Genomic DNA, 13,817 nt, shown 5'->3' with positions numbered 1-13,817 from the left:
TTTAAACCCCCCCAACCCCCCCCCCCCCCTTGGCTACGCCCCTGGTAGTGATAGTAGTAGTGTCAGTAGTAGTAGTGCAGCAGTCTACGTATACGGCGATTCATCCGGTACTACAGCTTTAGAATAGCGTACGCAGGGTTAGCGCTCGTTGGGTGCCATTAAACGTCGGTATCCAAGAGGACAGCATATGAAGCATGCGCAGTGGCGACGCTAACTCAAAGCTTTGTGTATGTATATACAAAAACTACCTACTAATGACAATAAGGAGCGACAGGTGGTAGTACGATTTAGGAAAACCGTGTAATAGGACACGGTCACGATGTCACTTTAGCGACGAAGTCGACGCAATCGGCGACAAACATGACAATTTTCTACAAATTTTCAACCGCTGCACTCAGGCGAAGGAGTAACGCAATTCTTGTGCGAATCACGACACACTTCGTCACTTGAGTTGATGTATATATTAGGCCAAAATTACTAGCCTTTGTTATATCGTGTTTTCTCCTTATACCACAGAAGAATCACACGCAGGTATCGTAGGCTACGATATCGCAAGCGTTCGACAAAAAAAAAAAAATGGAATTTTAAAAGTGCTTGTTCGTTGTGCATACTTCAAGGAACAGCGCGAAAAAAAAAATTACAGGGCATACAGAACCAGATGCACATATCTAGCGCTGGAAACACGTAATTGAGAAATACGTAAGCCAGGCGAATACAGTGCTCAACTCAAAAACGAAGTGTCTTAACAAAGCGAAAAAAAAATAAAAATAACGACTTACCCGGGGCAGATTAATCAGGGCGTCACAATCGAAAGCCGCTGAAAAGTCGCTGATCCGACTTTTCCTTTCCGTCTCGCACCCAGAAGGCAGCTGGAGACGGTGCACAGTCAGCAGTTGTACGCACGGCCACAGACACAATACGATTGTCACACTTCATTCACAGTAGCTCAAGCTGAAAGTTTTTCTCCAAACTGCTGTTTCATGCGAAGCGAACAAACAACAAACGGGAGAAGATGACAAGATAACTACCTGTCACGCTTAAAAGCAACTCATCCAGCGCCGGAGCAGCGTCTAGCCGAAGTGCGCTCGCCCGTTAAGCGTTGCAACCACCGTTCGACGACCACGGGGCTAACGAACCGCGAAAAGTGCGCCGCTGCGACGAATTTGGTGAAACCGGAGTCCGCGGGCACTACCGCGCCGAAAAAAACACGCGCACTCTATCCACACCTTCGGTCCTGTCGAACAGCGCAGGCCGCTCGCTCGAACCGCTCTGTTTATGCGATGCGTTTCGCGCGATGCTCACCCCCCACTCCGAAAGCTGAAAACGGTTTGGGCCCACCCCCCACGTGCGCGAAGCTGCGCATGCGCCCTGAAGAGACACGTGACGCTCGACGCATGCGCAATATCAAGCGCGCGAGAGAGAAAAAAGCCTAGCGCGCCGTCGTCCGTAGCCGTAGCCGCGGGTCGAGTCGCGGGCCGCGGAACCTCGGGCCCTTTGCGTTTCGCCAGTAGCAGACGACGCGGCTAGCAGGCGGGCGTGGCGATTTAACGAAAAATGTTTCATGGGTTTGAAGCAGGCCAAGGTGCCAGGATTTTTTACCGCGAATGGGAGTTAAGGAGTCGGGGAACTTATGCGCTTATGTTTTGACTATGTTTACTCTTGGAGTAAGCTAGGGGGTGGGGGAGAGGGGGGCAAGGTGAAGGCAGGCATAAATTTTGACACAGCAGATAAAAACCAGCGTGAAACACAAGACCAGGGCCTGAAGTCAGGGGGGAGGGGGGGGCGTTTTCCCCTCCAATTTTTAAGGAGGGGCTCGCCCCCCCCCCCCTTTCGCAGCTCAACTGTAGCACTGCAGCACCCATTTAACAAGTGCTGGAGTTGATTTCTTTTTTGGCAGTAGTGCTTTGTACAGAGGAATTATAGCTTTCCAATTTTTTGAGTAATGACTTAATCGCAATTGTTCGATTGAAGGGGCGTCCGCAAAAAAGTAGGGCATCTCCACAGTAGCGGTGTCAAGACTGGGGTGGCAGAGGTGCTGGTGGTGTTCCGCTCCTCCTCACCCTCACTTCCCTATTTATATCTCTCATATTTCTTTCTCTTTCTCGGACTCTCTATCTTTCTTTCTCTATCTTCCATTACTTACTTCTATCTCTGTATTTCTCGCTTCCTCTTTCCATCTCTTTCTCTCGCTCTCTGTATCTTTCTCTCTCTCCATCTTTTCTTTCTGCCTTTCGTTCTCTCTGTTTCTCTCTTTCTTTCAACGGTATGTTCTACTCTCTCCTCCTTTTCCTTCTCCTAACCCTCACATCTGTCCTCTCCCTCGCTTCCCTTTCTAACCCCTTGCTATTTGTGCTCTGCTAGCCGCTCGCCTTCGGATGGTGTGTGTACGCGGGTTCGAACCTCGCCTCACAAAGAATTTTGCCCCTAGAATTTCTCTCTTTCTCAACTGTTTTTTCTTTCTGTCTGTCTCTCTTTATTTCTTTGTTTCTCTCTCTCTCTGTACTCGTCGTCTCGCCAATCAGAGTTATTGCATCCCGCGCCGGAAAAATCGGCGCTTGTGTTTTGGGAGCGAAGCAGAAGATGAAGACGACGACGACGATGAAGAAGAGGAGGACGAAGTAAGCGCGTGCCGGTTCATGATGATATTTTTCTGGTGACAGCGCACAAACTACGGCGAGCTACGAGAGTTTCGCTGTTAAAAAAGAAACAGGTGTCCTCGTACTGCTGAATAATATTCCCCTAGACACTGCGCACCATGGGTCACCACCATGTTCGACTAAGCTTCTTGGCACAACAAGCTTTTTCATGAGGAACCTGTGCGTGAGGTTGCCTGCTCGTGAATCAGTGAATGTTCACCTTGGTCTCTTTAGGTTAACAGTCAATTTTCATTCGTTTAGTTGTGCATTACGAGTCTGTTGCAATGCCGAAGACGCATATATTTTGGCTACTTTTTTAGGCAAGTAGGTGCGAAAATAAAACATAGCATTGTCGTGCCTGAGGTTCTCAGCGCAGTGAGAGAAGTAATGTTCGGCATTGCAGCTAGACTTTTTGCTTTCAGTTCGCATATCTTTATCACTTCATATCCCAAGTTATTTCTTAAAAACTTTTTAATGCCCATTTTTTTACTGCTTGATTGGATTGCCACATTGAGCAAATACCCGAATTACACTCTGAATGATATATTTATTCGTGTAACGATTCATAAAGCATTTGTTCAATTCTAGAGGCAGTTGGCGGCACTACACTTTCATCATACCACACACAACGCTAACGGGTTCGCACCCCCCCCCCCCAAGACAAATTCCTGCCGACCCCAATAATAATAATAATAATAATAATAATAATAATAATAATAATAATAATAATAATAATAATAATAATAATAATAATAATAATAATAATAATCACGATATGATTATGAGAGACGCCGTAATGGAGGGCTCCGGAAATTTCGACCACCTGGGGTTCTTTAACGTGCACCTAAATCTAAGTACACGGGCCTCAAACATTTTCGCCTCCATCGAAAATGCAGCCGCCGCGGCCGGGATTCGATCCCGCGACGTTCGGGTGAGCAGTCGAGCGCCATAACCGTGGCGGGGCTGCCGGCCCCCATGGACGCGCCTCGATCTGAATGGGCTCTATGTATTTACGTAAGTGTGTTCATACATACCGTCTAGGTTTACTGCTCGCAGTTTTATAACAGCAGGAAACGCTGCAGAAACTGCGCAATTACGCGCAGTCTTTAGTAATAGTAATGATCGGATGCAGCAAAACGGGAAACGACGAAATTGTGAGAGTCGTGACTTTTTCGATAGCCGAGGATATTCCAGCTGTCATATTGTCATGCTCCAGCATAACAGCAATGGCGACACGAAATGTTGCCCTTCACGACCACTATTCTCGCATGAGACCCACAATCAACAAGCTCAACCTATTCCTTCGTTCAAGTTTCCCGCCAGAATTTCAGCTTTGCTTGGAGCTGCCACGCAGCGGCTGCATCGAGAAACCTAGCCACTAGTTCGTAAAATGGCCACCACATGGCCAGACCATTCCGAAATTCGAAGGAAATGCCCATTACATGCACCACGCAGATTAAGCATGCGTTTGTTTGTTCTTTTGGTTAAAATTTGATATTGAAGCACTCTATAATTTTCAATACAATGCTACAGTGCCATGATTCAGTAACTCACAGCTTCAAGCTCAATAAGAGAAGAGAGTGAGAAATAGAGACGCGCTGCACTTCGCGATATGTAGAAACTTTTTACAAAATGCGCTCGTAGCGCCACAACGCTATTGCAGCTTTACAACAATATTTACAAGAATAAACAAATTATAAATTGCTTGAATATTTGTTAGTAACTAAGAAATGAGTATAAATTTTTTCTAAGCAATTACAACGCAAAATTTGAAACAGCTTTTTTTTTCTAAAACAAGGCACTGTAGTCGTGTTTTTGCGCATCTTTCCTCAACACCCGTTCCGTGTTGGTGGCCTTGTTTTCGCCACTAAACTTTTTTTACACCACTCTGTTGGCGCAACTGCGGGCCCTCCTTTTCCCGTGGATTTCTGCGACCGTGTGTCAAGAACCCGCGTCTGCTGTGATCGTAATTAGTTAGCCAAAGCCACGTGTTGATTACCGACGGAAATAATGTCTTTTCTTGGTGCCGACTACACGAAACCACCGCTCGGTATGCCGCACGCCGAAGCGATGCGTCACCAAGTGGCACAGATGTTGAAAGGCATCGACAGGTAAGTTGCGGTCTTTTGAATCGACGGTAGTCGCACATATGCGGCCTGCTTTTAACCTGCGTAAACCGCGCACAGGTATAACCCCGAGAACTTGGTCAGACTGGAGCAGTACGTGCGAGTCCAGGCTAGCGAGAACGTCTACGATCTCGAGGCCAATTTAGCAGTACTGAAACTGTGAGTGTGTGAAGCCGCGCGATGTTATGCTCGGCGGCCGGCGTGTTTCAGTATTGCTCAATCCTCGTCGTTTTCCCTACACCTCGCAGGTACCAGTTCAACCCCGTAAACTTCAATAATGATGTGGCCGTTGCAATCCTACTTAAGGCGCTCACCAACTTGCCCCACACAGACTTCGTGCTCTGCAAGTGTCTCATCGACCAAGAAAAGGTCCGTTCTCTTAAGAGCACGTTACTTTAAAGGTGTCCCGCCGTTCATAGCTGCAAAATCTAGACACTATGTTGCATCATGTGGCGGTCGTAGCGGTGATGTTGCCATACGCGGGCATTCTTGGCCGGCAGTCGCTCCGCATGAGCGACTTTTTCCATGCAGTATGTCTCACCATGTATCACTTTAAACCGGTCTCTCGCAGAAAACGTAAAAAGATACCAGGCACGTCCGTGCGAGTCATCCACGCACCTTCCGGAAACACAATCTCTTTACAGCGTTCGTGGGGAAACCCTCTTTTCCTCATGGTATCCATGAATCTCTCCCTTTCAGGGCAAAAGGGCTCGCAGGACCAGATGTAGTGACCCATCGTCATTGCACTCAGTACACAGTGGGGAAGGAGCGCCCCTTACTTTAAAGAGCCATATAGGAGTGGAGGCCGCTCATGTTCTTACCTTATGGTAGCCACTAAACTGTCTTGGTCTCCTTATAAGTGGAAGTGGCCGACTGTGTTGCAACAAAACCACTGATGTCAATGTTGTATCTGCATTCACCAAGCTTTTACAGGTCCTTGCGTTTACCATACAAAATCGCTAATATGGTGTCTCAGCTTAATAACACGGACCTGACATTAGGTGTTTGCTGTTGTTACATATTTCTAATGTTGCCACAGCAGCAGAGTTTTTCTCGTATAACGAAACCCTTGAAAGCCGAGCCCATTCAATGAGACCGGGACACACCTGTACATTTCAAAAGTACCCGGGCTTGATTGGGTACACATAGTTTTTGAACACTTCCATAGTGCAATCTTCCTTGCAATTCCTCATTTTCAACTTGTGTTATGTTAAAAATGTAATGTTAAGGCAATATCAGGGACCACGAGCTTTTTTCTTTTTTTCAGCTTGCAAACGAGGACATTCAGCTGGCGCTACACCTGCACTACCTCCTCGAAATGTGCGACTTCCAAAGATTCTGGGTAAGTGAGATCAACTTCGATATCAATTAATAGAATTTGTGACATAACATCGATGTGGCCTTTTTGATTCGAAACTTTTGCTTCGTGGCGGACTCCCCCTTCCTTATGGTAGCTTAGCAGCTTGTGTGTTGCACTATACTTGTTTGCAAATTAAGAAAAAATGTCGGCTGCGCCCACAACACTGCAGCACTCCTGCCTGTCACCTGTGAAAGACAGTCGTGCCAGCTGGTTTCTGCTCGAACCGTAAGCACTTTTTCTCGGCTATTGTAAATACCAAGCATGTAAAAAGTTAAAGGTCCATCGTTACTACCTAAAACATTACGTTTGGCTGAGCAGAGGTGTCAGAATCCCTGACAAAATTCACCAGGACGTTGGAAGTTTCTGACCTAAAGCCAGCAACACAATCGCATGTCTGTATGGGAAAGTCAGCTATCTGAAACACCTGAGATGTGCTTGACCTTGTGAAAATGGCTAAGCGCTATTGGATGGAGCATTTATGCCAGTTCTCTGTGGGAAGGACCGTCATGGTTGTCGGAGCTGACATTCTTTCTTAAATTATAACCGAGTGTAGTAAGCACAAGGATGCGGGTTCAATTCCTGACTGCCCCGGCTACATTTTGATAGGGGCAAAATGGAAAACACCTGTGCACTGAGATTTAAGTGCACATTAAAGAATGCCAGGGGTTTAAATTCATCCAGAGTCCTCCACTACGAGCTGCTTCACAATCGTATGGTGATTTTGACATGGAAAACAACAGGATTTTTTTTACGGCAGCCAGACGCTTGAGTAGCACTGTTTCTTCATATGCAGGGAGCAGTAAAAGGCAAGCCACTGCTGCAGACCATCAATGGATTCAATGACTCTGTCAGGAAGTGTAAGTTTCAAATAGCTCTAGCACTTCATGCTTTTCTAAGTTTTCAGTGCATGCTCCTTTTCATCTTTTTTTTTAGTGCATTGTGTCGTCAACACTTTGTGTTCCGAATCAGTGGCGTCACTGCTTCAAAAGAGGCTCTCATCAACAAGGATGATTTGGCAAAAACATTGCTAAACCCCTGCCGCAGCAGTTTGAAGCCGTTACTTCTTTACTGGTTTTAGCATAAATCGAGCCTTTACCTGCCTAAAAAAATATTGTTTGCGTGAACGACATAGCCACACGGCATAAGTTTTCATGTGATATGGATAAGAATCAAATTTCTCTTACTTTTGTACCAATTTTGTGCTGCTTTGGCGACAGTCAACATTTTGAAATGCTCTAAAGTTATTCAAAAGTTATTCATATTCACCAATAGTGCCTGTTTGATCCATGAGATTGAATAGGATGCTATTTAACACAATATTTGAAGTTCTGAATTATTTGCACGCTTCGTAGTCTAGTGTTCTTGCTCATTTAAATGCTACACTGCTTCGTTACATTATTTTGGTACCGGCCCTTATCTATAAGAATTTTTCTTCTTTAAAATTTTCCTTTATATGACGTCTATTCTCCGTTGTTCTCTGCACAGTCGTCTGCTACGTGGTGAACATGACCTACCAGCACATTGACAAGTCCCTGCTGTCGGACTTCCTCGACGTTACCGGTGAGTAGGTGCACTGAGACCACCGAGAAAGATGTACTGGAGATGAGATATTTGTCAGCCCGTGACAGTGTCGCGGGAGGAGGGGGAGATATAGTTCTGTTCGCAGTGTGACAGATGACGTGTTCGGCATATCCTCATCATTTACGCACCCTTCTAGACACGAAAAATTGGAAATTGCAGTATCGTCCCATATGTTGGCAAACTTTTGCCTAATATTTGTGGTAAAGTCAAGGAACAGAAGTGAGTGATGTGTTTGCTGCTCTTAATTAATCAAATACTACCCCAATTGCATGCCGTTCTACCATTCAAACCAGCTACAGTCAGTTGCAGCCTAAGAAAAAACGTCAACTCTGCGCACAGCCATTGCTGTCCCTTACGCAGAAAATTTGCATAAATGCTCCATGCAATTGCGCTTAATTTCGTGCCATCAAGCACTTCTCGACTGTTTAAGACAGTTGACTTTCCCATACAGGCACACGTTTGTATCACTGGCTTTAGGTTGGAAACGTGAATGTACTGGTAAATTTTGTCAGAGATTCCAACATTGCTGCTCATTTTAGGCAGCGACGATGAACCTTTAACTCTTAATACATATTGTATTTACATTTGTCGAGAAAATAGCACTTATAGTTCGAGCGTAAAGCAGCTAGCACGACTGTCTTTCACAGGTGAAGCGCAGGCGCGCTGAGTTTCTGTTAGTGGAGCTGACATGTTTTCTTAGATTCTAACCGACTACAGTCTACGCTCGTTATAACGGACCCGCATTCAACGGACTTTCGGATACAACGGACCATTATTCAGCCTAAGTTTGGTCTGTGTATTAAATTAATGGAGCGAAGTTCGGTTTTAACGGACCGCGATACAACGGACTATCGGCTACAGTGGACGAAATTACCGGCACTTTTTGTCGTAATTGGGCGCATAAAGCGGACTTTTGCCATGTTGACGCGGGCTGATAACAGACTTCACCACGCCGCTCTCTGCGAGCTAAAGCCACGGTAATTTTAAATGGCAGCTGGCAACATTGGTGGCTTCCGGCCAAGCCAAGCCTCCAGCCAAGCCAGTCTGAGAGCACGTTGTTGGCGACTTTGGTTATGCACGGACGTAGCTAGTTGACGCTATTTTGTCGTGTTCCCGTGCTTGACTGTTCTGTCTGTTCGCAAATTTTGAGGTAATGGCCTCCAGAAAGCGGAAGCAAATATCGATGACCGACAAGCTCAAGATAGTAAACGCGGTCGCTCACGGTGAGAAGCAGGCGGACATCGCAGCGTTGAAGTGTTGCAGCTGAGTGAAATGCGGCGCAAAGTGATAACAGCATCGTTAAGGGTGCTCGCCAATCGCTGATCACTAATTTCTTTTCAAAGTAACTGTAAATAAAAAGTTTGTGTTTTGTATTAGATGTTCGTCACTCATTGCAGTAACGTTGTTAGACATCGCGACCTATGTTTTGAAAGCAAGACGGTGCTCCGAGCAGGTGCTCCGAGCAGGTGAGTTCTGCTGTCAAATTAGAATTTTAATGCGAGAGGTGCCTTGGTGCTGCTCAGTTCAGAACTCTCAGATGAACTTGGGGCCGTCCGGCGATCTTTGGAACGGAGGGGGAAGGGGGGGGGGGGCTGCGCTCCCGGCAATAGGCGTCCCCACTTCAGCAGATAAGCCTTCCCGTCCTCACAAATAAGAATTTATTCGAAGCCGATCAAAAGGAGCGTATGAAAAAGCCTACTAGAAACGTTTTATTATCGGGCTAAGCTTCGTTGCTGAGCAGGAGCCACATGGCGTCCCTGCATCTACTGTAACTGCACTGCGCTGCAATTTTGTTGTGTCTAGCGTTACGTCTAGACGTAACGGTACGAGCCGTTGCAGTTACGTCTGGACGTAAGAATAACGAGTCTTAAAAGTTACGTCCAGCGTAGCAATACAAATACAGCCCGTTAGACCTACCGAACTGATTGGCCTCAGTGGCGCAGTGGCTAGCGTGTCGTGCTCGGAACTGCGAGGGCGTTGGTTCGAACCTCGCTGCTGGTGCATTTTTTTTTTTTGTCTCGGGTGTTGCTGAAGTTTGTTGGCAATACAAATACAGCCCGTTAGACCTACCGAACCGATTGGCCTCAGTGGCGCAGCAGCTAGCGTGTCGTGCTCGGAACTGCGAGGACGTTGGTTCGAACCTCGCTGCTGGTGCATTTTTTTTTTGTTTTGTTTTGTTTCGGGTGTTGCTGAAGTCTGTTGCCAGAGAAGCGCGACGCGGCTCTTGGGTTACGTACGCCTCCGCCTGCCCCGAAGGGGCAGGCTGCGCGGGCTAAACAGCGCGTGGCCGCGACAGCGGCCAGTAGCGCGTGACCGTGACCCTGCCAACCGGCCATTGAGCGTTAGCGAAATGGCCGCACTCGCGAAGCGAGGGCGAAGCCACGATTAGGTTGCCGCGCCCGAAGGGCGCAGAGGGCCTTCACTGAGCAACAGGAAAATATTGTACTCACGTTTGTGGAAAGCCACGTGACTAGAGTCCCTAGATTTTCCCTGCTCTTCAACAGGGAAAAATCTAGGGACTTTAGTCTGGACGTAACGATAGCGGTTACTACAGTTACGTCTGGACGTAACCCTAGCAACAGCCTTTTGTTAATAACCGTTGCTAGTGATTAAGTCTTTTGTAAACATGCTGGCGAATGCACTCAGCGTTCACCAGCAGAACTAGCCTGCTGCTGAGCGAAATCGGAGCGGTCGTCACACGGTAACGCAATCCCCCCCCGCGAAGTTTGGATATTACGGACTTCGGATAAAACGGACTCATTTTGCAGGATTATGATGGTCCGTTGTAACGAGAGTAGACTGTATACCACCATTATCTCAGAGCAGACGACGTCCACCAGTGAAGCACCATCATACAACCTTGCACTATTGTAGAGCGTATTGTAAAGGGTGAGATCGTCTTTCCCGCGCAAATCATGAGTCATTATTGCGCCATGCCTCACAGGTCCAGAACTGCAGATGTGGATCCAGCGCAATGGCTGGCAGGACCTGGCCAATGGCTCGGTTTTTGTTGCCAATCAGGAGGAAATCGTCAAGACCAAGAACATCACTGAGAAGATCGATTTCGAGAGTGAGTATGGTTGCCGTCCAATTTAGCGCGAGACTGGGAGAAATGGCCAGAGTTTGTTCGTGGTGCCTGGACCTGTAGTTGTGGCATATACAGATGACTCTCGTTAAAAGGAACCTGAGGGTCCAGGAACATATGTTCCGTTTAACAGGAGTTTCGTTTACTCAGAAACGAACAAGGGTGCAGAATTCAAGTAGGAAACCAATAATATTAGAGGCGGTTGTTCTATTCACACAGCAACTCCGTTTAAGAAATTTCCATTTACCGAGAGTCTACTGCACAGCAGAATATTTGGTGCTATTGAAGAAGGTTGTGGGAAGTTGAAAACTGTAGAACAAGCAATGAAACGAAAAGTTATAAATGTAATATTGTGGGTTAGGAAGCGATTGGGTGCGGTTGACAATCTATTTGAGAGTAGGTTGAAATGTAGTTTGGTGCGTCACATGATGTGTAGATCAGATAACTTGTAGTCTGTTAATGCAACAAAATGGCTGCAAGTGAAGGAGAAAGCAGTCGAGCACAGTACGGGATTATGGGATGTGATTAGAATATGAAATCTGCAGAATTTGATGCAGTGTTGACCGATGCATGGCTGTTTTAAGAAGTGTGCAGTTCCGCATTTGCTAATAGCCATTTCACTTACACTGCCAGCAAATTTTAAACAAGCAACTTGCGCGTTCCATGTGCACAAGGGAGGCCATTCGAAATGTGCGAGAATTTCATGGCCCCGTCATTTAGAATCTTGTATGCGGTTATTGATCTCACATAAAACAAATATTGGTAGCTTTTTTTTTTAAATGGATACATTAAAGGGACCGACAGCCAATTTTTATGGTAGCCGTTTTCTTTAGCGCCACAGAAAGCTTACCGATCAGTGTCTAATCACGGAATAGTAACGCGGAAAACCCCGTGATACATTTATAATCAAGCTTTTACTATCTGCGGTGGTGACTATGAAGTCGTGTACACACAACACATGCTGCAAACAGTGGGAGGTGAGAGCGAGAGTGGTTCGTGTTTGTGCATGGCAGTTTGCTGCGCATTCCTGCAAACTGTTCGCATGCTCTGTGGCTCGACATGGTCCACCAGTTGCCACGAAGGCAGCGCCGCTTCTCAGTGTGCAACTCCTTTTACCTTGTGAGCAGCACAGAATAGAGTGAGGATGGTTGATTATAATATCAGACTGTGTACAGCAAAGTGAACGACTCCATAATCCGGCTTCAAACACGATTTAAAAATATAAATCCTACTTGGATTGCAAAAAGCATGCTTGAATCTTTCACTACAATTCACTGTCTTTTCATTTCCACCAAGATCTAATCATGCATTCTGGCCAGTTGCAGGTCCCTTTAACAGTCTAAATTGTCTGACTGTTTTGTGCATTTTTTAGACAAACACTCCTGTAATTCCCCTAAGGGTGTTTATCAAGTCGTCTCCTGTTGTGTCTGTGTGCAGGTGTCGAAGCTATCATGGCTAGTTGTCGCTAGCGAGACCACAAAGCCTCCATTGGGTGGGTGGTTGCCTTGGCAACTGCTCTGCAGTGCAGCGAGAGATGACTGAAGTCAGGCCATCGGTCCCACCTACATCGCAGTAACATGAATGCACTTGAGAACTGTTCTCTCTGCTGCTGTGAATTGACGATTTTTGAGGTGCACCAAATACATGTTTGTGGATTATGCCTGCGTGTTTTTTTCTCCTTTAGAAGCGAAGTCTGTGTTTATTATGTCCACCAGCAGCTTTAAAGAGACACTAAACTGAAACAACAAATTAGTTTAAGCTGATAAATTAGTTTAGGCTAAATTATGCTCTGAGAACTCTAGTGTTGTAAATTTCACCACCATACGTTAATTAATAGTTGAGAAAATCATCATGTCAGTAGTATCACTTTTAAATTTCCCGCCAAAATCTTCGATAGTGGCGTCCTGAAACTTGGTATGTCAAGTCTCTGGCTTCCTCAGAGGACAATGTACTTCATTTTTACCAATTAGGAACTACCTTGGCCTTAGTGGATGCCGCCAAAATCTATGACGTCACGATGACCGGTGTGAGAACTTCAAAGTGGTGTCGCCACCCGCATTTTCTTGTGTGTTTTCTCACTTCTCACTTACCAACCATCTTCTCACCACAAGCGTGGTGTTTTTGGTAACATGAAAGAGTAATTTATTAATACGAGAAAAATCATTTTTCTCTTCAGTGTCCCTTTAACTTTATGTGCAAGTAATTCCCGAATATTGATAAACCTTGCACACAACTTCTGCTGTATTTCTCAGTCTTCTTGTCAGCATTGTTATCCAAGCGAGCGAGAGTAATGCAATTTGGGTTAAATGGGCCGTGCACCTGAAGGTATGCATGTTGTTCATATTCCGCTTTCACTTACCACAGCAGTACTGAATGCACCAAGATGAAAGTATTCAATATTTTACTGTTACAGATATCACTTTCCATGCTGTCCTGTCACGTCACAATTTTCAACAGCAAAACGAGAATCCTGTAGTGATGTATGGAAAGCCAAGCGCAAGCTTTCTCTGTTCAAGCGTGGTGACAGAGCGCAGGCACTTATTTCAATACTCAGATGAGCCGGTGATCACGCCGGACTGAAGAAAATGGAACGCATTTTGCAATTCCATACCACATTGGCATTTTAGCAATAGCAAAGCAACGCCATGTGTCATCACATCACGTGCTGCGTCTGGCGATGCAGTGGTTTTCGTGGGTGATACCATCGACGCTGCATCTCTACTAGCTCCCATGCTTTTCTGCGTATGCATTGGTTCTTGCTCTTTCAAGGTGCAGTGGATCATATGTCACCGTTAGAAAAACTATGTGGGACAGTGGTGTGCTCGAGTACACTTTCAATAGCCTGAAATGGCGGACATGCAACTTGCATACTGCATTGATGGCAACACACATAAAAAGCAAGATGCCTCCATGATGGTTTGTGCACTGGTCGCCTCTAGAAAGAATAAACGTGGCATCATAACAGCCATAACCACTATCGCCTCGATGGCATGTTTGGCACCGATAATTATGCCGGAAGAAAAAATGAA

At 46.0% G+C, this 13,817-nt stretch overlaps 1 protein-coding gene across 1 annotated transcript; it reads left to right on the top strand.

The window, feature by feature from the left end:
- Positions 1-4,533: 4,533 nt before the first annotated feature.
- Positions 4,534-12,446, top strand: LOC119374589 (eukaryotic translation initiation factor 3 subunit K). Its single transcript, XM_037644753.2, has 8 exons — positions 4,534-4,747; positions 4,823-4,921; positions 5,011-5,131; positions 6,030-6,104; positions 6,916-6,979; positions 7,608-7,682; positions 10,648-10,773; positions 12,226-12,446. Exons 1-8 carry the CDS (start codon positions 4,647-4,649, stop codon positions 12,255-12,257), a joined length of 693 nt encoding a protein of 230 aa, XP_037500681.1. The 5' UTR covers positions 4,534-4,646; the 3' UTR covers positions 12,258-12,446.
- The last annotated feature ends 1,371 nt before the right edge of the window (positions 12,447-13,817 follow it).

Source organism: Rhipicephalus sanguineus, chromosome 11, assembly GCF_013339695.2.
Source record: "Rhipicephalus sanguineus isolate Rsan-2018 chromosome 11, BIME_Rsan_1.4, whole genome shotgun sequence".
Taxonomy (NCBI): Eukaryota; Metazoa; Arthropoda; class Arachnida; order Ixodida; family Ixodidae; genus Rhipicephalus; species Rhipicephalus sanguineus.
Note: the sequence above shows the minus strand (reverse complement) of the source record. Positions and strands in the feature narration are given on the sequence as shown.